The sequence below is a fragment of the Oreochromis niloticus genome, linkage group LG14 (assembly GCF_001858045.2).
Source record: "Oreochromis niloticus isolate F11D_XX linkage group LG14, O_niloticus_UMD_NMBU, whole genome shotgun sequence".
In the NCBI taxonomy this organism is placed as follows: Eukaryota; Metazoa; Chordata; class Actinopteri; order Cichliformes; family Cichlidae; genus Oreochromis; species Oreochromis niloticus.
In genome coordinates, this window is record NC_031979.2 from 40335818 (window position 1) to 40361948 (window position 26131).

The window sequence follows — 26131 nt, forward strand, 5'->3', positions numbered from 1 at the left end:
TCATTATTGTAATACTGAAATATAATTCTTATGCTATTACCAAGTCTCTGATTTCTATTTTTGTTTGCTTGTTTTTTTTAATGGGTTTTCTAGTAATGAGTGTGTTTTGCTTTCCTGTGTTTTGGTTCATCTTCTAATATGTGGAGTTTCAGTCTATCTAAGCATTTTAGTTCTGGTTCCTGTCTGGTCTGCATTTAATGTTGGAGGCTGTTTTGAGGGTTTATGGTTCAGTCTAGGGTTAGTTTTGTAGTCTTGGTCTTTAGCTTCAGTTTCTATTTATTCCTGTGTATTTGGTTCTCTCTGGGTTTTGCTGCTCTCTCTTTTGTCTCTCTGTCTTTGTCCTCTTGTGTTCCCATTGGATACCAGTCTTCTTCCATGTTTATTTTCTTTGTGTTGCTTTCTGTTCATGGTTCATGTCTTGCATTGCTTTGCTTCAATAAAAGCGCTGTTTTCTTGAATAACCTGCTGTGCATTTGGGTCTGCCGCCTGTGTGAAGGTGGCAGGGTAAAATTTCCCCTACCTCCCATTGCTCCTTTCTCTCCAGGAGGTCCAGGTATCCCATCCTGTCCCTGGTTTCCTCTTGGACCAGATGGGCCAGGAACTCCAGGTGGCCCAGTGTTACCTAAATATGGAGACATAATTCATGCACAGTGGTCTGTTCTTAGGGCTTAAGGCAATAAAAACAGGCAGCGAAGTGTATATTGGAACACTGCTGATGTACCTTTGAGCCCAGAGGGACCTGGAACTCCAGGTTTTCCTTTAGGACCATCACAACCTTTTTCACCAGTAGACCCAGGAGGTCCTGAAACAAACAGTCAGGGTTTGATGTAGCTTTTAGTAATTTATGTATGTATGTGTGTGTGTGTGTGTGTGTGTGTGTGTCTTTTAGAACACTTCATTAAAAAAGTCAATCAACAATTTATGTGATCTTTTCTATCTGTATGTCTCCATCCATGAATCACACCTTCGCAACCAGGTAGTCCAGTGGGTCCTTTAGGGCCACAGGGGCCACTGACTCCTGGGGGACCGAACAATCCATTGTTTCCTGGTGGTCCCTTACTACCTGGAGGTCCTGGAAATCCTGGACTTCCCTGAAAGGACAGAGCAGGAGATGATTCACTCTGACAAATATTGTCCCAATGATAAATACATAAATATGTCCGCTTTGTAGGGTGTTTTTTTAAACCGCTTACCATTTGTTTTTTGCAACTTAAAATTTTACATCAAGTATGATTTTTCCTAAAGAGAATCATCCTATCAGTTCTATAAAATACTGGATGTGAAAACAGTTTTACATTTGAAAACCAAATAATTGATTGTATTTCAGCCACTCATTGTTGCTTCTGTGTGTGTACAGTTTTATTCACTCCATGATTTTACTTTGCTTTGTTTGCAAGTTTCTAGGCCATGTGATTCTAGACTGAGGTGAAACACAAACAAAACCAAAGTTTATTTTTTATGTTAGTCTTCAAGATTCAAGAGTTTAATGACCTGGCTTATGTGCTTAACATGCAGGCTAATTTGTACATGTTGGAATACCTTAATGACAAAAAACAGGATATTAAAAACTTTGACATTAACGATGAAAAGCATAACACATGAAAGGTAATTTATGAAAACCATGCATTACCACTCTCAGCTGGCTTTGGAGTAATGCCCCAGATTTGTTTTTGAGTTATATAATTAACGTGTAATTATGGGTTGGGTCTCTAAAACTATGACCATAATCAGACTCAAGGGGCCGCCCTGGCATGGTCCAACACCCACCAGCAATGGTTGTACAGAGACCGAACGGCTCGTAGCAATGGGCCAGACACCCTACAATCCTGAAGCCCCGCCCCCCCCACAGGACACTCGGAGGGACGCAGTCAAATGGCAAAAGGCAAAACCGCCCATCCCCCTTCTAACTACAACCCCAGTCTACCTCTCCAGAGGCACTGAGACAGATCTCCACGTAACGGGGCAGAGACCACCAATACAGGCCTCGTGCCCGGACTGTGCTTTCCTCAGGGTGGTCAGAAGACATGTCTGACCACCCAACTATATCCTAAGTTCAGCATCCCACTTGCACTATACAGTGAGTAGAGCACCACATCCTCCTCCTTAAATGACCTGATGATTTGTCAGACTTGCTTCAGAATTGACCTATAAGCTTTTCCCACGGCCTCCCTGAACTCCTCCCATAACAGAATTTTTTATTCAGCTACCACCAGAACCACCCTCTGCTTGGCCTGCTGGTATCTGCCAGCTGCCACTGGAGTCCAACAACCTGACCAAGCTCATCAACCTCTTTCAGCTTGATGGCTCCCTACACCTTGAGTCACCACCACTTGGTTTGGTTGTAGCCACAACAGGCACCAAACAACTTGCAGCTGCAGATCTGCACAACTAGTCTCGAGATTTATTTCATTTCATAGGGCTATTGATGATCCCTCTACCACCTGAGCTACAGCCACCCTGTCCATGTGGGGTTTCTTGAATTGGATCAAGCCTTTGACTGGATCTTGCATGACGTCATCTCCAATACTCTTTGGGAACACAGCCTATGTCCGGTGAGTTGACTGTTCCACCAAAATGTCACCAGTGCTGTACAATGCCCACCCTTTCACTAATGCTCTTCATCCTCTGTATGGACACAGCAAAGACTGACTTGAAGGACTAGCCCTAAAGAAAGAAACAGAGTTCAAATATCTAGACCAATCACTTCCAGTGGTGGCAATTTTGTCCTGGATGCATGAACGCAGGTGAACGCAGAGTGCCATCCTCTCTAACCAAAAGATGCCCATTCACCTCAAGCCAAACATTTACAAGAGCATCATGTGCCCGTTAGCCCTCTATGGATCTGAGTGCTGGCCAGCAACAATAAATAGACTCTCCATTCAATGGAAATGGGCATGTTATCCTAGGCCTTACTGTATGGGGTCACAATATGAATAAAAACGTCAGAATGAGTTGCACCAACTGCAGATAAGGTGCAAGAATTGTAGCTTTGAGGCTATGGACACATGGAAAAAGCACTGAGTGATGAAAATCTCCTTACACCTCAGTCCTCAAGGATGAAAACCCGTAGGGAGACTAATGAAGCAGTGGCGCGACCAACTTAAGGAAGAAATGCACTGTGTGAAAAACGTGTCAGAAGATGTCTTTGATCTTTCCAGTTGAAGACGGATGCCCACTGCAGCGAACCCTGCACTTACCTGGGGTAAGAAGAACTGCCATCATAAACAAATAACAAATTTCCCACGCGTGGGACTAATAAAGGTTATCTTAAACGGCTTTATGAAGAAAATATTTTATACTATAACCAATATAATATGAACTTCAAATTATATGCACCTTCTCTCCTGGATATCCTTTAGATCCTGGTCCAGGTGGACTAGGTTCTCCTTTACAACCTTTAGGTCCATTGTATCCTTGACTTCCAACTGCACCAGGAGGACCACAAAGTCCAGCACAACCTTTCTGACCCTTCAAACCTGGAGAGAAAACACCATGAGAGCCTTTAAATTTTTTTCCTCTCCTTCCAGAATTAATACTGAGAAACATTGCAACAGAAAAGCATTTTAGATGTTTTATGTTTCTTCACTCAGGCAGGGGGACATTACCTGGTGCCCCTAGTTTTCCTTTGTCACCACGGGGTCCACAGCTACCAGGAGGACCTTTCCTTCCATCTCTACCAGGGTCACCAGGAAGTCCTGATAAACACATACAGTTGTTGTTGATAGTCATGTAGAATCATAAGAATTTTTCTGTCTGAATTTTGGTGTCTAACAGGGCTTCACATTTCAAGACTGCATGACAAGAAGTGACAACATGACAGCAATCAGTGTCACCAGAAAAAACAGCAAATTATGGAGAAAACCCCTGGTACACCATTTTTAGAACACAAAGTGAGGTGCATATCCTTAACATGGCTCTCACACAGTGTTGGAAGAGAAGATTTAGGCTTAGTGGTCTAGGTGCCAGCAGTCAGTGTTGAAAGCTGGTGATGATTGGCTGGGATGCTCATTTTGGTCAACTTGAGATCCCCTTGTTAGGGTCGGGGTTAACCCTAACCTAACCCCTATCTCTTTCAGATACAAAGAAATTACAGAGAGACTACACTTTGTTTACAACTCTCACAAACTTCCTAACATGACAGTTCACCTTGAGGCCCACAGTTTCCAGTTCGACCCTTGGTTCCATCTTGGCCTCGTGGCCCGGAGAAGCCCTTGTCTCCTTTATCGCCAGTGAGGCCTCTGAGCCCTGACAGTAAGAAAGGAAGAAGACAGGTCACTGTAATGAAGGCACATAATCCACTTTGTCTAACAAATTAAAGAAATCATATACAGTAAATTGTGTTAATCAGTGAGCTTTAGCAGCACCGGCAGGCTAGTGTTTACAGGTTAGTGTTGTAAACTCAGCTAACCACTCTGAGAGAGAATGTAACACGATAAATACAAGCTTCAACACTAAAGAGTGATACTCAATAGAATAGAACAGATTACCTGCTAAACCTTTCTCTCCAGGCTCTCCAAATATCTCAATGTTTGTCTGAAGTCCTTTTGGTCCAGTTTCTCCTTGGTCCCCTCGAGGTCCCGGAGCACCCTGAGAGCCACAGAACCCATTTGCACCCATCTGACCTGAGAGGCAGAGTAACAGAGAAGGGTCAGACGGACAGACAGACAGACTTTTGGTGAAAATAACTGACTCGCTGGTGGCTAAATGAAACCTTTTGGTCCTGGTCGTCCAGGCTCTCCTGGTTTCCCGTCATCTCCTGGAATCCCAGGTGGTCCTGGAGGACCCATGTCTCCTCTGATTCCTAAAAAACAAATATATGTTGATATTGCTATTCAATATAACATTAAACACGAATTATTTCATTTGCCCATACATACATCTTTACACTATTGTTTCATTTTTATTAGCAATCAAAAACTTTACAACCAGTCTTAAAGATGCACAAGGTTCATGGATTAGGGTTAGAGTTAGAGTTTTTTTTACCTATGGGACATACATAACAGCCTCCATCCGATTTCTAATCTACCCTTCATCTCTAAAATACTTGAAAAAGTAGTTGCAGTTCAACTTCATTCATACCTGGTTAATAATAACATCTACGAGAGATTTCAATCTGGTTTTCGTTCATGTCACAGTACAGAAACTGCTTTACTTAAAGTCACTAATGATCTTCTAATCGGAGCTGACTCTGGTCTTCTCAACATTCTTGTACTTTTGGATCTGAGCTCAGCCTTCGACACCATCTCTCACTCCATCCTTCTAAGCAGACTTTCCTCTGTCTGCATCTCTGACACACCCCTAGCCTGGTTTCAATCATATCTCCTTGACCGCTCCCAGTTTATTTAACTGAAATCATTCCGCTCTCGTCTATTCCCCGTCACCTCTGGTGTACCCCAAGGCTCAGTCTTAGGCCCTCTTCTCTTCATAATATACATCCTCCCTCTTGGTACCATTTTCCGCAAATTTGATTTTCACTTTCACTGTTTTGTTGATGACACCCAGTTATATCTTTCCTGCAGGCCTGACTTCTCCCTCCCTCCTTCTTCCCTCACAGAATGTCTATCTGAATTAAAGTCCTGGTTTAGCTCGAATTTTCTAAAGCTCAATGAGGATAAAACTGAAATCCTCCTTATTGGCATCAAATCCAGCCTTTTGAAAGCGAACCATTTCTCAGTCACCATCGATAACTCCACAGTTTTCTCTTCTCCTCAGGTAAGAGCCTCGGTGTCATCCTCGGCAGTTCACTTTCCTATAAATCTCACATCAATAATCTCACCCGTTCTGCCTACTTCCATCTACGTAACATAAACAGATTGCGTCCTTCTCTTTCCACCCAGTCTACGTCCATTCTTGTCCACAGTCTCGTTACCTCCCGTATTGACTACTGCAATTCTCTCTTGCATGGTCTCCCCCATAAATCCCTCCAAAAGCTTCAACTGGTTCAGAACTCTGCTGCAAGCATTATCACCAGAACCCCTCCTACCAGCACATCACCCTGTTCTTCAGGAACTTCACTGGCTCCCTGCGAAGGCCCTTCGTAACCTCGCACCTTTCTGACCTGTTAAGCACTACCTTTTCTGCCCGTTCACTTCGATCTTCCTCTTCTATCCAGCTTGCTGTACCTTCCTTCCACCTCAGCACCATGGGAAGCAGAGCTTTCAGCTGCTCTGCTCCCAGGCTGTGGAGCTCTCTACCCCCTGATATAAGAAACATTGGTTCTACCCTCAGTTTAAATCTCAACTCAAACCCATCTGTTCAAATCGAATCAAAATGAACCCACTGTTTGTTAATTTTATCTTGTTCTTTTGTATTATTGTTCTTTATTGTGTCATTGATCTATTATGTGTTTTTATCTATTGTACAGTGTCCTTGGGTGTCTTGAAAGGCGCTTTATAAATAAATTTTTTTATTATTATTATTATTAGTATCATCATTATTATTATTATTATTATTATTATCATTATTATTATTATTATTATTATTATTATTATTATTGTTATACTCAAATAAAAATGCTATGAAAATTGAACTGTGAGGCTAAAACAATTCCTTCTAAAGGGAACATTGTCTGCTTTCTGAATCTAACCCTACCCTTCAGTGGGTCACCAGCACTCTGGTATAGGTTGAGATCAAAAATGTAGTTTTAGTCCATCTTTAAACTATTTTTCCCCATCAAACTTTTCACTGACAAAAGACACTAAACTAAACTTGAAACATGCACCATGCACAGAAATACTCATATCACAGATATAACCGAGCAACACTGGTTATGCCTCCTCACCTGGGCTTCCTGGCTCCCCATCACTACCTCTCTGGCCTTGTGGTCCCATCGTTCCTATAGGTCCTGGTTTTCCAACATTCCCTTTGGACCCAGATGGCCCCTGAATCCCCAATACTCCTGTGCCAGGCCGCCCAGCGTCTCCCTTCAAACCTTTTGGGCCTCGGCACCCTGAAGGAGAGGACAGTATCAGAGCAGATCTGTTTCTGTTTGGTGACATCAACTCTACCCAGACTAGTTGTCGGATGTGATACCTGGAAATCCAGTGAAGCCCGTCGGTCCTGGCTCTCCATCAGGTCCAGGAGGTCCAGGTACACAGATTCCAATAATACCAATGGGACCAGCTACACCACACAAACCTCTGTGACCTGAGAAATACTTCACCTCAGTTTAAGTGTAAATGACTTGAATGCATTTCTGTCAAAGACTTTTTTGGGTAGGTTACCCTACAACATAATAACTGGCTCTGGACATTCATTTACATATTTTCTCCCTTTCTTAGAGAACCATAGAGAATCACCTACACACAGTTCCTCTCGATCTTATTGTGAAACATAATTTGTTGCTAAACAGTTCGCCCTTGAATCAGCAGAGCTGGATCATCAGTTTATGGGTTAACTACCTTTGGATCCTGGCAGACCAGCTCGTCCCAGTGGTCCTGGCTCTCCATTTATTCCTTGAGGTCCAGGGTCACCTGGAGGTCCTACAGAGCCATCTTCTCCCTGAAGTCCTGACTGACCCTTTGGGCCTGGAAAACCAAAACCCCTTTCCCCCTGAGACCACAGAGAGCAGCAGAACAGGAAACCAGTAAATGAAATTTATAACCAGTTGGCAAACAATGATTCATATAATCTTCTGATCTTCTTCTGATATATTCACCTTATAAAGAAGTTATTTAATCAGCTCTTAATAAGTGTGAGCTGACTGAGGTGAGTCTGAACGTCAGACAAACCAACATGTGACAGATAATAGTTTATTACAAATGTCAGAAAACCAGCTGCCTGAAGCGATGACACAAATGCTTTCAACAGTACTGTTGCTTATTCAAATCACTGGTCTTTGTTCAGGTCAAAGATTCTCCACTAAACATGACTAAACGGTAGCATCAGTTTTCAATCAAGGTTTCAGCAACCTGCAGCTCCGGAGCCGCATGCGGCTCTTTAGTCTTTATACTGCGGCTCCGTGGTTTGGGAAAAAAATTGTAAAAGTATTTAGCTGAACGGTATTTTATTTGTGTTAGTTCTTTTTTAACTTGTAGTTCTAAATTGGAATATCATGATCTTGAAATATAAAAATAAAATGATATTTTATTATCTAAATAAGAGTCACACTCCCGAAAGCCGGTATACCCGCCGAAACGCCGTGCATTTATCGAGACTTTCAACCCCAGGTAGGCCATGGGGAGAAATGTAAGAAAAGAAAAATATCTGAAGAAAATAGAACATTTAATGATGCCTGGGCAGATTAATGGGCAGATGATGCCTCTTAATTCAGATCAAACTGAGGTACTCAGTTGTGTTGTACTCGGCCCTGAAAATCTTAGAAATATGGTATCTAAGCAGATTCTTACTCTGGATGGCATTACCTTGGCCTCCAGTAATGCTGTGAGGAACCTTGGAGTCATTTTTGACCAGGACATGTCCTTCAATGCACATATTAAACAAATATGTAAGACTGCTTTCTTCCATTTGTGCAAGATCTCTAAAATTAGAAATATCCTGTCTCAGAGTGATGCTGAAAAACTAGTTCATGCATTTATTACTTCCAGGCTGGACTACTGTAATTCATTATTATCAGGATGTCCTAAAAACTCCCTGAAAAGCCTTCAGCTGATCCAAAATGCTGCAGCAAGAGTCCTGACAGGGACTAGAAAGAGAGAGCATATTTCTCCTGTTTTGGCTTCCCTTCATTGGCTTCCTGTTAAATCCAGAATTCAAAATCCTGCTCCTCACATACAAGGTCTTAAATAATCAGGCCCCATCTTATCTTAATGACCTTGTAGTACCATATCACCCTATTAGAGCACTTCGCTCTCACACTGCAGGCCTACTTGTTGTTCCTAGAGTATTTAAAAGTAGAATGGGAGGCAGAGCCTTCAGTTTTCAGGCCCCTCTTCTGTGGAACCAGCTTCCAGTTTGGATTCAGGAGACAGACACTATCTCTACTTTCAAGATTAGGCTTCAAACTTTCCTTTTTGCTAAAGCATATAGTTAGGGCTGGACCAGGTGACCCTGAATCCTCCCTTAGTTATGCTGCAATAGACGTAGGCTGCCGGGGATTCCCATGATGCATTGAGTTTTTCCTTTCCAGTCACCTTTCTCACTCACTATGTGTTAATAGACCTCTCTGCATCGAATCATACCTGTTATTAATCTCTGTCTCTCTTCCACAGCATGTCTTTATCCTGTTTTCCTTCTCTCACCCCAACCAATCACAGCAGATGGCCCCGCCCCTCCCTGAGCCTGGTTCTGCCGGAGGTTTCTTCCTGTTAAAAGGGAGTTTTTCCTTCCCACTGTCACCAAAGTGCTTGCTCATAGGGGGTCATATGATTGTTGGGTTTTTCTCTGTATCTACTGTACAATATAAAGCGCCTTGAGGCTGTTATTGTGATTCGGCGCTATATAAATAAAATTGAATTGAATTGAATAGAAACAGAAAACTAAAACCAAAAAGAGATTCTATCATTAATGAAGCCACAGGTACACTATACTGCCAAATGTAGTCACTCATCTGCCTTCACATGCAGATGCATATTAGTGACATCCCATTCTTAACCCATATGATGCCGCCCACCCTCTCCAACTATAACAGCTGCAACTATTCTGGCAAGGCTTTCCACGAAGTTCAGGAGTGTTTATGGGAATTTCTGAACATTTTTTCAGAAGAGCATTTGTGAGGTCATCAGACACTGATGTTGGACGAGAAGGCCTGGCACGCATTCTCTGCTCTAATTCATCCCAAAGGTGTCCTGTCAGGTTGAGGTCAGGACTTTGTGCAGGCCAGTTAAGTTCTTCCAAACCAAACTCACTCATCTATGTCTTTCTGGACTTTTTTTTTCTACGGACAGCTGTCTTTGATACAGGTAACAAGTTGAGGCTCCCAGTGTCAGCTTGTTACCTGTATAAAATACACCCAGGAGCCAGAAATCTTACTGATTTATAGAGGGTTCAAATACTTCCAAATATTTCCTTCATGAAAATGCAAATTAATTTTTAACTTTTTTGAAATTCATTTTTCTGGATATTTTGTTATTGTTCTGTCTCTAACTTTCAAATAAACCTACCATTGAATTATAGACGGATCATTTCTTTGTTAGTGGCAAACTCACAAAATCAGTTCAGATAATCTTTTCCCTGACTGTATGTTTTTCATTTGTCCTCCAACTGCAGAAACTTTGGAGAACAACTAATCTTCTGAGGTCACAGTTGTGACTGGTGACAACAACAACCATTTTTGGTACTTTTATGGGTTGTGTTAAAAAAGTGTATTCTGGAAACACAGAAAACGCAGTCTTGTGGCGATTAGCACTGTTGCCTTGGAGTTGGGTAGTCTTTATCTCTCACCAGTTGTGTTGTCACAGTTTGCCGAGGATGTTGGTCCCTTTCACAGTTTGTTTATGGTAACAACTTTCTGTTTGATTGAGTTACCTTTGGTCCCGGCATCCCAGGAGGTCCTGATGGTCCTGCTCGTCCTTTAATGCCAAAACTTGGTACACCTGGGGCTCCTGGGAAACCCTTCACTCCTGAGATGATATAGAAGTTATTAACTAAAATGATGATAAGGACTGTTTTTAACCCTGTGAACTCCAAGTCTCAGAGGCTCCAACGCTATGACATGAAAGTCTTTGTTTTTTGTTTGCCAAACTGTAAAACATAGAGTTAGGGTTAGGAAGGGGGGTTCATTCTCAACATTCATAATAATTCAAGATTAGTTCATGTAAAAACTGTTCCTGAACTGACCTTTGACGCCTGGGAAGCCTGGAGGTCCCTGGACTGAAAATCCTTTATCTCCCTTTTCTCCCTTTGAACCACAAGCTCCTCTTGGTCCTTTAGTTCCCACGGCACCTGAGACCAGCAGAGAACACAGGTGAATCAGGGGGTGAACATAACGAGACAGAAGCGATAAAAAGAGCTGGATGTCATGGAGTGTGCATCTCCAGCAGGTGGAATCACTGACTGATGTGCTCTTTCTGAAACGCTGTAACTAAATTTAAGCATCTAATTCATGTAATTCATTATTATCAGGATGTCCTAAAAACTCCCTGAAAAGCCTTCAGCTGATCCAAAATGCTGCAGCAAGAGTCCTGACAGGGACTAGAAAGAGAGAGCAGATTTCTCCTGTTTTGGCTTCCCTTCATTGGCTTCCTGTTAAATCCAGAATTCAAAATCCTGCTCCTCACATACAAGGTCTTAAATAATCAGGCCCCATCTTATCTTAATGACCTTGTAGTACCATATCACCCTATTAGAGCACTTCGCTCTCACACTGCAGGCCTACTTGTTGTTCCTAGAGTATTTAAAAGTAGAATGGGAGGCAGAGCCTTCAGATTTCAGGCCCCTCTTCTGTGGAACCAGCTTCCAGTTTGGATTCAGGAGACAGACACTATCTCTACTTTCAAGATTAGGCTTCAAACTTTCCTTTTTGCTAAAGCATATAGTTAGGGCTGGACCAGGTGACCCTGAATCCTCCCTTAGTTATGCTGCAATAGACGTAGGCTGCCGGGGATTCCCATGATGCACTGGGTGTTTCTTCTTCACTCACTATGTGTTAATAGACCTCTCTGCATTGAAACGTACTTGTTATTAATCTCTGGCTCTCTTCCACAGCATGTCTTTATCCTGTCTTCCTTCTTTGTAAGATTTTTCTTGACGTATGTTCTAAGTAAGTGGCCTGGGAACGCCTTGGTGTTCCCCCGGATGAGCTGGAGGAGGTGGCTGGGGAGAGGGAGGTCTGGGCTTCTCTGCTTAGGCTGCTGCCCCCGCGACCCGACCTTGGATAAAGCGGATGAGGATGGATGGATGTTCTAAGTTCTGTATTAGCGTTCCTTGAGCCCGGTTTCCTTAGTTTCTCTGAGGCTACATTATTTATGCTTTTTGTTGTTCATGTTTCGTGTCAGCCTGTCCTCGTCTCATCTCCATGTTCTGCTGTTCTGTCAGTCTTCCTGTCATGTACCCGGGTCTGTGTGTTCTCTCTGTGTTCTGCCTTCACGTTCCCGTGTTCATTTCTCCGTGTTTCATTCATTCGTCTGTCATGTCTCCATGTCTGTTTCTTTCCCAGTCCCAGTGTCAAGCCCACATGTCTTAGTCTCAGTTTGTTACTTCTTGTTTTTTAAGGGGTTTTTCCTTCCCACTGTTGCCAAAGCGCTGGCATACATTGGCTCGTATGATTGTTGGGGTTTTCTTTCAATTACTGTAAGAAAACAGTGTTTACCTTCCAACACAAAGCACCTTGAGGTAACAGTTGTGGTGATTTGGTTAAAGCTCTTTGGGTCTGTCAGTAAAACATAAATGGACACATTTGTTTGTCTCACCTTCCGGTCCAGAGACTCCAGATACACCTTTCTGTCCTTTCTGACCTGGATCTCCTGGAGAAACAATCATATTTCCTTGTGCACCTTTTTCACCTGAAACAGGAAACAGACTGTTAGCTTTGTGTCTGATCCCTCTCCTCTCAATTCCAGACTATTCCTGGGCAGATTTACCTTTTTGTCCAGGTTGTCCTCGCTCTCCACGGTCTCCCATGTTGCCTTTACTTCCTGGAGGCCCTGGCTCGCCAATACCAAGAGGTCCCAAAGGTCCCATCTGCCCTGTTGGTCCCCTGGGACCAGGGGACCCACACAAGCCCCTGTCTCCTTTTTGCCCCAGCGGTCCCTGAAGGAGAGAACAGCAAACCATCTTCACTGAATCACACCTGACCCGAGAAACTGTTAAAACTTGATGGTTTCTTCCTAAAAGCCACCATCAGCAAGGTCAAAGGAGTTTGCAAAGAAAAGCGTCTGGACTTCTTTAAGTTGGTTGAAGACGTTTCACCTCTCATCCGAGAAGCTTCTTCAGTTCTAAGGTCAAATGGCCGAGAGTCCCAGATTTAGTCCCAGACTCTCGGCCATTTGACCTTAGAACTGAAGAAGCTTCTCGGATGAGAGGTGAAACGTCTTCAACCAACTTAAAGAAGTCCAGATGCTTTTCTTTGCAAACTCCTTTGACTACGATGAGCTGGATGACTGAGAACCTTCACAGACACCATCAGCAAGGCACTAACTGTGGCTCCATCTAGTGGCAGAATTAGTAAATACACTCTGTTGGAGTGTGTTTACCTCACAATATAAAGTGCCTTGAGGCAACAAACGATATAAACAGCAGGTGTTAAGGCTCTGGATTTTAGAACAAATGTGCCTTTTTTAGCATCTGTAATAAGCTGATTAAAGATGCATACGACTAATCCAAATTTACTGACTTAAGACGTGTCATCAGTACCAAACCGTGGGCGCTTCCTTCGCACCACAAAGAGCCTTTTTTGCCAGCTAGCAGCCTAAATACAACAAATGTTATTGGTTCTGCCATCTTTACACACAAATGATTTTCATACTATTATTATTATAAAATAGTATTTGAAGTAAAACTAGATGAGGTTGGAGGGCGATAGTCTCCCTCATGCATGTGCAGGAAGGAGTTCTGTGTTGTAGTTCTGGATCTAACTTTATGATTTTATGAATCATCTGTAGATATTTTCTCTCTCTCTGTGAATGTGGAACAAAGAGAGAATCATAGTCAGACACAGTCTCAATCAGTTCAATCGGTTAACTGATATGTAATATATTCGTAATATATAGCAAAGCATACAGTACTGTGCAAAAGTCTTGCGTCACTCGTTTTTTTTGCAGGAAAATGGGCAACATGTGCAGAGATTTACTGAAACGTGCAAACATACATAGAATTCCAATATTTTAGACAAAAACTGAGTTTGTAGAGTTGAAACGAGCTTGAAAGTGAATATTTGTTATGACTGCCTTTATTCTTCAGCACAGTCTGAACTCTCTGAGGCAGCTCTCTGCAGTTGCTTCAGGAATAGCTTTTCAGGCTTCCGATCCATGTCTTGTTGAATCAACTTGCTGTGGTTTGGGATCATTGACCTACTCAACAATGAAGCTGCGGCCATAAAGATGGCTCGGATGGTATTTTGTGGTGAATCAAAACCTGATGGTACTTTTCTGCACTCATAATTTCATCAATTCTGACAAATCTCCAACACGACTGGTGGAAATTCAGCACCAAATCCTGACAGATGTCCACTGTTGCTCCTCTCCAGACTTGCTCTGTACAGGTGATGAGGGCTGATGCCCATCAGACGTGTTCCTCTGGTTTTCAGTCCAGTTCTCGTGACATTTTCATTTACCAGAGTTAAGAGGCTTACAGAGAAAAACCATTCCTTTAAAAACGGTGAGGTACAAGGACTGGACTGAAAATGAGTGGAACAGCATTCAAAGACCGTCAGAAAGCCGGAGAACTTTAAAATGTACAAGTCTGAATCCTTGGAAGCAAAATCTAAAGAAATGAGACTTGAGACACAAGACTTTTGCACAGTACTACATTTTTTTGAAAAAAGTTGATTTGTAAAGTTTGTACATCTGATCCACACAAAATACAAGTAAACTCCCTCAATTACTTACAGTACTGAGTAAATACATTCGAGTCTGCGGCAGACTGAAGAAAACCGTGACTACTCACATCGTCTCCTTTTGCTCCCTGAAGACCTTTTGATCCTTGAACTCCTGGAGGTCCATCACTTCCCTGGTATCCCGGTTGTCCCGGATCTCCCTGTGATCCCTCCTCACCCTTCTGCCCCACCCTCGTCATGATGCCTGGGTCACCAGGAGGTCCTGAGAGTCCCCGGTAGCCAGGGAACCCCAGTGAACCCTGACAACAAGTGAGGGTCAAACACTGTGTGAAACTAACTCACACTTACTCATAATTACAGGATCTATTGACAACAGTCAAAGTTTGAAGATCCCAGAAGGTTTGGGCTCAGCCCATATGAGGGGATTAATCAATATGTGTCTATAAATGATGAAATACAACAGTAGACGCTGAGGTGATGCTTCACTCACCTGTGGACCAGGTTGTCCTCTAGGACCTTTCACTCCTTTGAAACCTTTAGATCCAGGAAAACCAGCCAAGCCTGGAACCAAAATGACATCACAGAGGTAGACAGTTAAGACTTACCTGCTTAAGATCCAGGGTGAGTTATTTATGACATTATAATATGTTTAAAACATCATCGTTGGCTGTTTTCATTGTGTGGCAGCTAGGATTATATTAAACAACTAAAAACTAACATTTTATCTTTTAACTTGGCTAACACACACAGGTGGTACCGCTGTTCTTACCTGGCAGCCCGATATCACCTTTCTCTCCTTTTTTACCTGGGGGTCCAGGCTCAGCAGAAATAACAGGACAGGTGAAACACATCTCCCCCTTCTCACCTAGTAAACACCAAGCAGTCGGTTTTTAAATGAATCATGACAAACGCACCAGGAAGTCCAACTTCTTAAAAAATAAACAAAAAAACTGTAGTATGGAAAATATTTCTGTATTTTATTTAACCAGTGTTTGTTGTATCAGTAGTAATGAAGCTGCGATGACTCTGGATGAAAAACTCCGGTTGGCTTTGTCTCAACATAAAAATGTTTGAACAAAAAGTTTGTCTTCAAACAGAACAAGTTTGATGTCTTTGGTTTGGCTCAGCTGTACTGAAAGAGATTTCTGAAGTTTTATTTTGGTTCTTCAAAAATCAAAAATCTCATTCCAACCTCCATGTAGAAATTCTTTGTATTAAAGCCTGATGTGAAACACATGTCCACATTGGGCCACACAAACATTTATATTACATGACCCACAACTCCAGCTCTCTCCCACTCACCCTTCTGTCCTCTCGTGCCTTTTTCTCCAAGAGGTCCCATCGAGCCCTTCAAACCTTTAGGTCCTGGCAGTCCTGCGCCTCCCTCGAGGTAGTCTGACAGTCACAAGAGACACATTAAATCAGACCGACTTTCAGCTGCTGGTAGTGCTGCGATTTAGTTTATGTTCTCTTTTAATTTCTCGTCTTTATTCTCTTTAAGCTTTAAAGACAAACGTCAGAGGGTGCGGGATGCTTCCCTGAGGGACACCACATGTTTAAAATGAAACATTACCTGGTATTCCTGGTTCTCCGGGCTCTCCGATAGCACCCTGAAGTCCTGGCTTTCCAGTCAGGCCTGTGGGGCCAACAGTGGAGGGGCCCTCTTCTCCTCGGTCTCCTTTTGGTCCAAATGATCCAGGTGGTCCCTGTATCCCCGGAGGACCAGGCAAAGGAACACCTGGAGTGAAGGATGGCAGACTGTCACCAAAGAGGAGGAACAGCTTCTGATAACCTTGAATATTATTCATTATTATATTATTCATATTTCTTTGCGCCAAGTCTGAGTAAAGTGTCAGCCTTTAAAAAGGCTTTTATTTTGGAAATGGGCACCAGCAGCAATTTTTTTCAGCTGCATGCTAAACACACAATATCAGACAAGACCGACGAAAACTGAATAAATATACATTTTATGATAATAGATAATAATATATGTTACCTACTGTAGGTTTGAATATATCTCTACTTGCAGGCTCTGTTCCTTTAGCCTTCAAACACGCTGTTGTCCAGCCCGTTCTTAAAAAAAAGGAACCTTGATCATACCGATCTTGGGAACTATAGGCCGATCTCTAAGCTTCCATTCCTGTCCAAAATACTGGAGAGGATCGTTCTCTCACAACTCCAGCTGTATTTGGATACGAATGCCATCTATGATAAATTTCAGTCTGCTTACAAACCCTGTTATAGTACTGAAACGGCCTTGCTCAGAGTTCTCAATGATCTCCTTCTGATTGCTGACTCCAGACGCTCTTCAGTCTCGGTTCTACTAGATCTATCCTCGGCCTTTGATATGGTAGATCATAACATCCTATTAGCGAGGCTTGAACACACAATTGGCATTGGAGGTGGCGCCCTAGATTGTTTTAAGTCATACCTCTCTAATAGGTCCTTCTCGATCAATTTTGGCCCTTATTTCTCCTCTGCTGCACCTGTCTCCTGCGGCGAGCCTCAAGGATCTGTCCTTGGCCCCCTGCTCTTCTCACTGTATATGCTCCCCTTATGCTGGGCTTATGCTGGGCTTACACTGTGCGATTTTTGGCCCATTTTGAGCCGATTTTTGAGTCGTGCGACCGTTTTGGTGATTGGCCAGAGTTTGGCTTTCATCGTGCGTCGTGCATCGTGTAGAATACATGGGGTAACGATAAGCGATTAACACCTCACGACCAGCTCCTGATCATCAATCGCTTGGTCGTGAGGGTGTCACCGCAGCCGCTCACACTGCGCACACGCAAACACATAAACGTCGGTGAAAAGACGGAGCAGCATGGCTGTGCAGCGTGTGATCTGGACACAAGCGATGGAGGCACTTGTAGGACTTTGGAAAGCTCATCCGAGCCTTTTCGATGTGGCCTCACAAAATTATCACGACCACAACAACCATGAAAATAGTTGGATTTACACTGCTGCTCAATCACAGCTGCCTGATCAATGTTTTTCATTAGCAATTTAGCAAAGTTGATGGTGGTGGCGTGCGTGTCTGTGTGAGTGAGAGACAGAGAGGGAGAGCGAGCGACAGATTTTCTGTTATAACCTTAATTTTTATGGAGGCACAGTGTGAGCACTCAGGTCGCATCAGAGCATCGGGCCGTATAGTGTGAGACCCTGCATCGTGACCTATGAACTTGTAACCCCTGCGAGTCAATCGTACAGTTTGAGCAGGAGCTGAATCGTGCGACTGAAAAAAATCGCACAGTGTCTGCCCAGCTTTAGGCGCAATCTTTGAGAAGTATAACATCGCACATCATTGTTATGCCGATGACATACAGATGTATTTCGAGCTAACTGATGATCCCTCTATGTCTTTGTACGGCTTTCGCGAGTGCATGCGTGAGGTCAAAAATTGGCTCGTAGGTAACTCTCTTATTCTAAACGACAGGAAAACGGAAATTATCGTGTTTGACAGTAGAGTCCCCCGTGGCCAACTCCGTGACGCCCTCGGTTCCTTTAATAGTTTCCTCACCGACACTGTTAGTGACCTGGGTGTATTTTTGGATAGCTCTTTTAAGTTCGATAAACAAGTGTCTTCTGTTGGGGCGATCGTGGCTCAACAGTTGGGAGCTCGCCTTGTAATCGGAAGGTTGCCGGTTCGAGCCCCGGCTTGGACAGTCTCGGTAGTTGTGTCCTTGGGCAAGACACTTCACCCGTTGCCTACTGGTGGTGGTCAGAGGGCCCGGTGGCGCCAGTGTCCGGCAGCCTCGCCTCTGTCAGTGCGCCCCAGGGTGGCTGTGGCTACAATGTAGCTGCCATCACCAATGTGTGTATGAATGGGTGGATGACTGGATATGTAAAGCGCTTTGGGGTCCTTAGGGACTAGTAAAGCGCTATATAAATACAGGCCATTTACCATTTCTGTTGTTAAATCTTGTTTCCATCAATTGCGTCTTATTAGCAAGGCCAGACATTATGTTCCACATAGGGACCTTGGAAAGCTTATCCACGCCTTTGTGACATCTAGGTTGGATTATTGCAACTCACTTTACTTCGGTCTTAACTCTCCTCTCCTCCATAGACTCCAAATTGTTCAGAACGCGGCTGCTCGTCTCCTTACTGGTAGTGGGCGGCGTGTCTCTATTACCCCTGTCCTTGCTGATCTGCATTGGCTTCCCGTTAAGTACCGCATTCAATTCAAAATCTTGCTGCTTACCTTCCGAATTATTAACAATATAGCGCCTAGCTACCTCATTGAGCTACTTAGATCATACACCCCTACTAGAGCATTAAGATCATCTTCCCAGTCACTCTTGGTGCTGCCAAGATCTTGGCTGAAGACTAGAGGTGACCGCGCGTTTGCCTTGGCTGCACCCGATTTATGGAATAACCTCCTCATCGCTATACGCCAGTCTGATTCCATCCATTCCTTCAAATCGCGGTTAAAAACCCACTTATTTAGCCTCGCCTTTTCTACCATTTAACACTTGCTTGATAGTTAGCTTAACGCTTATTCTTATCTTCGGCTTATTCTTAATTACTTTTAATTCATTTTTAATTTTTTGATTGTTTTATCCTCTACGCTTAGCTTTCTTTTATGCTTTTATATGCAATTCTTTTGCCTTCGTGTGTTTTAATGCCATTCAACCTGCTAGCACGTTTTGGTACCTTGCCATAGCCCTCATCCTTCCCTGTACTTCATCTCACCCTCTTGCATGTTAAGCACTTTGGTACACTGGTTTTTAAATGTGCTATATAAATAAAGTTTGTTGTTGTTGTTGCTTATAATAATCAGTCCGCTGTAACTGTATGCCAGGTGTTTATTAGCAGCCAACATGAACGTTCATACACTCGTAACAGCAAGTACAATTAGGTGAGAGAGAACCACAGCGACACCTGCTGGAAACCTCCGTAACAGCAGCAACGGCAGGCAGTATGGACAAACATAACATTACTGTTATCTACTTCCCCCTTTTCAGTTTGTTTTTTCTTTTAGTTTTGTACTTCTCAGGCAAACCCAAATCAAACAACACCACTGTAATGGAAGAACTTCTCAGGTTATGGATTACACACAAAAAAAATAAAGGTTCAAATGTCAAATGAAATTCACGGTAATCATTGTCATAAATGCAACAAATATGCAACATAACATGAGAGACAACACATTTCAAAACAGAAAATACAGCATCAGTGTGCTTTTAATCCACGTATTTACTATTTGGTTTAGACACTCTACCAGATCTGGTTCGGTACAAGTTGTCATCAGAGCGTACTTGGCATTTTGTGTGAATGGGTGGATGACTGGATGTGTAAAGCACTTTGGGGTCCTTAGGGACTAGTAAAGCGCTATACAAATACAGTCCATTTACCATTTTGTAGGTGTGATCTCTTGTTCGGACTGTTTTGTGCCAAGTTGTGGTGGGTCAAGTTGAACTTGAATTGTTTCATGTTTGTTGGTTTGTGCTTTATTGGGTTTAGTTTCATCCGCTCGTCGAGATGTGTCCAGTTCATTTTGTGTTGTAGCGAGCTTTTCGGGTTGAGGCTCGCTCACAGGCAGAAGATGTTGTCTGTTGCACCTGTATTCTTTTCCACCCGACTCAACTACATAAGAGCGAGGTTCAGCACATACCTTACTTACAACTCCAATCTTGTCATGTCCTCTCTGTGTTTGTAATCTCACCACCTGGTTTGGTGTTAATGGACTGAACAGCTTGCTGGACTTGTCGTAGTGCTGTTTTTGAATTTTACGCTTTTTTGTGAGTTGAGTTTTGATAGTGGTTGTCACTTTCGCTGTTGGTGTTAGCAATTTTTTGCACACAGGAAGGGTTGACCGCATTCGCCTTGATAGCAGCCTCTGTGCTGGTGAGCCAAGAATGTTGTCTCGTGGCGTGTTGCGTAGATGTAACAGGTTCAAATAGAAATCAGTTCCATCTCTTTTTGATGAGTCCATTTGACTGAGGAAACTCAGGGCTGCTTGTGACATGTACAAACTAGAGATGGACCGATCCGATATTACGTATCGGTCCGATACTGACCTAAATTACTGGATCGGATATCGGCGAGAAATAAAAAATGTAATCCGATCCATTAAATATCAAAAAAGCACCTCAAAAAACTTGCGACACGGTGTAACTCGGCTCATAACCGTAGCACGTCGGAGCAGTGTGCATCACGTGATAGAGCGGCTGTGTGTATTTGTAGCCTCGCTACCAAACCAGCATTTCATCTCCGAGGAAGTTATCCCAGAGAGAAGTAAAGCAAGTGTGTAAGTTCATCTCTGAATGTTTGTAAAGCGTTCCCACGTTAAGCTTACCAACCGATATATGGAGCGACTGCCTCTCTCTCTCCCTCACCTGTCGCTACTTCAGTCGTGAAACTGATCAATGATCAGCTGATCGGCTTTTCTGTCACGAGTCCGTCTCTCTTCTTTGTTTTTGGCCCACTTTGCACCAGAAAGAGGAAACCAGCGGCTGAACAACATCAGCACGTTTAAGCTTGATAAGCTGTTGTTAGAATGTATTTAATATTACTTTCTACACCAGGATCCTTTTCTACGTAGCTGACGGCTGGTAACTGTGCAGGGGCGGATCTAGCAAAGTTTAGCCAGGGGGGCCGACAGGGCATGAACAGGGAAAAGGGGGCACAAAGACATACTTTTCTTTCTTATTCTCATTTAAAATGTCTCGCTTTTAATAAATAATTATCTGAATCTTACACCCAAAGTTTTAATCTGATGTAAAATATATAGAAGTCCATTACTGTATATAGTAACTGTTAAGTCTAATATACCCTAGTAAGCTATAGTACTTTTTCCTTTGGGAAGGTACCGTCTGTGCAGTCTGCAATTCTGTAGAAGAAAGATGTTGAATCTATTTAATTATTCTTGAAAAATAATTTATTTCTGTGCATTTTTTTCACCCTGCATCAAATTAAAGTTGATTACGTCGATTAAGCATCATGAGGTGGAGGGTGGGGGGTGGTTCCCTATTTTCTTTTGCTGGGAGTTTGCAACCCTATTAGTTAGGCTGCTTAATATTTCTGCTAAGTACTCTTTAAAATACCAGAATAGGAAGGATGGAGCAGGTTTAAGTTTATTAGATTGATCAGTGTTGCTGAACTATGAAATATTTTGGGTGCAGTGTATTTTTTACATACAGGTATAACAGAATAGCTTTAGTGTTGTTGTTTATTTAAACTTGAGTATGAACTTATACAAAATGCAGCAAGATATTAAAAAAACAGTTTTATTGATTAAAAAACACACAATATCGGATTCATATCGGTATCGGCAGATATCCATATTTATGATATCGGTATCGGACATAAAAAAGTGGTATCGTGCCATCTCTAGTACAAACTCCCAGTGTTTGGCAAACTCACGAAAGGTCTGGCTGGTTTCTGTGGTATCCCATGTACAGAGAAGTGGCGTTTGAGTTTGTTAATGACTGAGGCAGATGTTAGGTTTTCAAGTTTATCTATTTCAAACCATCCAGAATACGAATCCACGAGCACAAGGTAGTGGCGGTTGTCCCATTCGAATATGTCTGTGGCTGTGATGGACCAGGAAAGATCAGGAATTTGGTGTAGTTTCAGGGGTTGTTTTTGTTGGTGAGGCTTTAGACTGTTGCAAATACTGCATGATTTGACTTTGTTCTCAGTGTCAGAGTTTATTGTCAACCAGAACACGCTGTCCCTTGCTCTCCTTTTTGTAGACTCCATGCCTGGATGTCCCTTGTGTAGTTCCTGTAGATAGGTTTCACGTAGTGATGCTGGAACGATGGCTCTGTTGCCTTTCATAATGACATTGTTGTCGATGATTAGTTCATCGTGTTAGCTGAAGAATGGTTTGATTGGATACCCATTCTGTGGGCTCCTCCACTGGTTCAATTACTCCCAAGGCCTGCATTCTTTGGAGTTCCTCTTTAACTGTTTTCTGCATGGGAACAGGAACGCGCCTTGGAGGGTTGACGGCAGGTGACATGTTTGGAGTGAGTTTCATTGAGTCGGTTACAGGTAAGTCACCGACTTCATCTTTAAACAGGTCTGCGTATTCGTGAAACACTTTCTGTGGCAGTGTCTCATCCTGATCTGTGTCAACATGGTAGACTTCCTTGCTGAAACTAACCAGTTTCATTCGCACGCTGTCCTTTAATCCGATGATGGGTTGCACATCGTGTTTTACAACTTGGAATTCCAGGTCATATAACTGTCCAGCTAGTTTGCACTTGAGAGTAACTGTGCCTGTGGACTTGATCTTCGTGCCTCCAAAAGCAACGAGATTTACCTGTTTTTGTGACTTGCGTAGGGTTTCATTGTTGCCGATGTTTCTGTAAGTGTCTAATGAGATTACGTTGCACTTTGCCCCAGTGTCTACCTTTAGTTTGAGGGCCTTATCAAAAACTTTGACTGTGCAGTATCCTTCTTTTTTGTGATTGTCCTCGCCCTCCATTGTTAGGTGCTCAATGCAAAATGTCTCACCACTGTCTGGGTCAGTATCCTCTGAAATTTGGTTCACTTGTTTGCCTCTGTGACGTGGTTTTGCTGATCTGCATTGTTTTTTGTAATGATTGTACTTTTTGATGATGTGACACTGTTGTCCGAAAGCAGGACATTGCTCCTGTGTGGCTGGATGCGAACCGCCACAGTTTCTGCAATTCTGAATGTTCGTTAGGGGTTTATTTGTTTTCCTTTTGAACTGCCACATTTAATCTGTACAGTGTCCACACTAGCAGATGTAATATGCTTTGGTGTAGAGAGGGTTTTGCTATGTTGATCTGTGAGCTCGCTTATTTGGCACATACGCACCGCCTTGGCAAGAGTGAGTTCTGTCTCTTTAAGCAGGGAACGTCTGACGCTGTCACTGGTTATACCACATACTAATCTGTCTCTGATTAACTCGTCTTGTAGTGCACCAAAGCTGCAGGTTCTGGCCATGTTCTTTAACGTGCTCACATATGCTTCAATGGTTTCACCGGGTTTCTGTTGTCTTTTGTTAAAGTTATGCCTCTCCATTATGACATTGGTCTCTGGGTTGCAGATCTCCCTGAACTTTCTCTTTAGACATGCGGGGTCTTCCCTCGATTCCGCGGCGACTTCTACTACGCCTTCAGCTGATATGACTGCAGGGGCATACGTGAATGATCGCTCTCTTTCAGTGGCCTCTGGTCCCGCCAGATTGAGGAGTATATAGGCCTTAGTCTTTGCATTTTTGTCACTGTGGGCAGCGGCGATAAAGATGTCATATTCGCGCTCGAACTTACGCCAGTTTTCAGCGACGTTGCTGTCAAAGATGAGAGGATCTGGGCGCCAGAATCCGTCGACCATGTTGTGCGGAGATTACTTTTTCCGTCGTCCTTACCAGTGTTGGGCAAGTTACTTTGAAATAGTAATTCAATTATAGTTACTAGTTACTTCTTCAAAAAAGTAACTGAGTTAGTAACTGAGTTACAATATTCTAAAAGTAATTAATTACTTGGAAAAGTAACTATTGCGTTACTTAAAAAACAAACAAAGAACGTTTAACCCCCTGGGGTCCAGGGTATAATTGGCCATTTTTTTACTACTCTTGATTTTCCCTCCACATTTTACCTTTAAAAACTATTCACTTTGCCTTGTTTGGTATCATTCTTTTTAGCACAACCTCACGTGCCTGAATTTACAGTTATGTTCTCATTTTGTCATACTGTATAACCAGAATTGATCTAAAATCAGACAAAAACCATAAAATCACAGTAGAAAAAGTTATATTTTTACTGTAACAACCATAAACATGTTTAATGAATCATATTTCACAACTTCAAATGCAAATATTAATTGTCAATTTTAAAATCCTTTGCACAAGTTTTGCAAACAACAAAGTTATTTGCATCCATTTACCTTTTACCCTTTTTTTAAATAACCATTTCAAACTATTTACAGAACAATCAGCTGTTCTTCAATAAGATGCTGCACAAATTATTTGTGCCACTCCAAAAAAATCATTTCTGTCCACTATAAAGGAGAACATCACAGCCTGATACCTGCAGGTCTGACAGCAGCAGGTGTATCACTGCTGTTTCTACCTGGAGACAGCAGTCGCCTCATTGTTCTGACACACAACACAAAACTATCCACAACACAACACATTAACTACACAAGACAACACATTAACTACACACTCCAAACACGCTAAACGTCACAAATCTCACATCTCAAAACTCTCTCTCTCTTTCTCTCTCTCTCTCCTAAAACTTCCCGTTTTGTTTTGTTTTTTGCTCATAAGCAGAGAGTGCTTGCTAGCGCTAACGTGGCGAAACTATTGAGGAAAAAACGGCGCGTATATCATGACTCTGGTTTTACGTGGCCTATCAACACAGTTTATAAACTGGCACCTTGTTGCTTTGTCTTTAAGTGGTCATGTGATTGACTTACCACGACTACTTTATTCTTCCTCAGTCAAACAGCAGCACTCGATTGTTTTGCCCCCTGAGCTCCAGGTGTTGTGCTAGACAGTGATCGTGATTACCGTCCGCGGGAGCGCGCAGCTGCTCAAAGCTGTAGCGTCCAGATTACTTACAGCTACTTCCTGCAGCTGATATAAGATGCGGTAAGCTGAGCACAGCTTCAACCGTCTGTTTGTTGAAAAATAGTAACGGACCGCATTTCCTTGTTAGTAACTGTAACGGCGTTGTAACGATAGGAATAGTAATTAGTTAGATTACTCGTTACTGAAAAAAGTAACGCTGTTAATAACGCCGTTACTTGTAACGCCGTTATTCCCATCACTGGTCCTTACTGGCTCCCCTTTTCTTCTTGGACTGTGCAGGCTTTGTAATACATCCCACTTCTGACACCATGTAGGTTTGCTTATAATAATCAGTCCGCTGTAACTGTATGCCAGGCGCAGTGGCGGTCCTAGCCTGTTTGGCGCCCCGGGCGAACACTCCCCCCCGCCTCCCCCCAACACACACACATAGAACATATTAAGAATTGTACATTAACATATTGAATTTCACCAGAGAAACAAACACACACATATGAAGAGAGAGAGAGTATGCATAGTATGCAAACGGCTACCAAACAGCCATCATAATTTGTCACACAATGAGAACAGGACAAATCAACAATTGACAAAGACTTATTAATATTAAAATCTGTAACATAATGTATTGTTTGGAGTTTAGTCTGTTACTGTTACTATTTTTACCATTTCTTCTTGGAGCAACTGTAACCCACATTATTTCCTTAGGGATTAATAAAGTATTCTGATTGTTTCAGGATGACCTGCCATTATCCAATCACACATCTGCTTACCTGTATCTTTTGCTCGTTTCTCCTCCTCTTCTTTTCTATTTTTTTCTAAACTGAGTACCTGATGGCTTTGAACTTTTCTTGTCCATCTTCCACTGGTTTTAATTTTGCACTCCAGTATGAACACCCATCCCCCAACCCGAGGATCACCGCAACATAACCTAACAGACCTACACCTTAGCTCACAGATTCACTTTGTCTAGGGTGTATTTCTGGGATTTCACACAACCCAGGATTCAAATCATGAATACATAATGGGCTTAGATTTACAACATTATGAATGAAATGTGCTCTATTTGGAAGCAGCAGGCCCCTCCCCTTTCGTTGTGTGTGAGACTTTAAATCATCAAACTGTAAATTATAAATTTTAAATTGTCATTGATCCCTTTACCCGAGTCCTAAAGTGTATATTTATTTTCTTACTCTTCTTATATTTATTGTTTGTTTACTTGCCCTTCTGTAACT

General features: G+C 42.6%; 1 protein-coding gene across 1 annotated transcript in view; it reads right to left on the reverse strand.

Moving 5' to 3' along the window:
* The window catches only part of col4a3 (collagen, type IV, alpha 3), a 56393-nt gene that overhangs the window by 11821 nt on the left and 18441 nt on the right, over positions 1-26131 (reverse strand). Inside the window, exons 21-40 of the mRNA XM_013273658.3 lie at positions 15966-16130; positions 15695-15787; positions 15162-15257; positions 14883-14953; positions 14503-14691; positions 12480-12648; positions 12309-12401; positions 10738-10842; positions 10426-10520; positions 7401-7551; positions 7033-7146; positions 6782-6949; positions 4712-4801; positions 4488-4622; positions 4147-4245; positions 3606-3695; positions 3337-3476; positions 965-1091; positions 722-802; positions 521-622 (exon numbers count right to left, since the gene is read on the reverse strand). Of these exons, the coding sequence (XP_013129112.2) occupies positions 521-622; positions 722-802; positions 965-1091; positions 3337-3476; positions 3606-3695; positions 4147-4245; positions 4488-4622; positions 4712-4801; positions 6782-6949; positions 7033-7146; positions 7401-7551; positions 10426-10520; positions 10738-10842; positions 12309-12401; positions 12480-12648; positions 14503-14691; positions 14883-14953; positions 15162-15257; positions 15695-15787; positions 15966-16130 (2373 nt within the window). The remainder of the gene's footprint in view (positions 1-520; positions 623-721; positions 803-964; positions 1092-3336; positions 3477-3605; positions 3696-4146; positions 4246-4487; positions 4623-4711; positions 4802-6781; positions 6950-7032; positions 7147-7400; positions 7552-10425; positions 10521-10737; positions 10843-12308; positions 12402-12479; positions 12649-14502; positions 14692-14882; positions 14954-15161; positions 15258-15694; positions 15788-15965; positions 16131-26131) is intronic.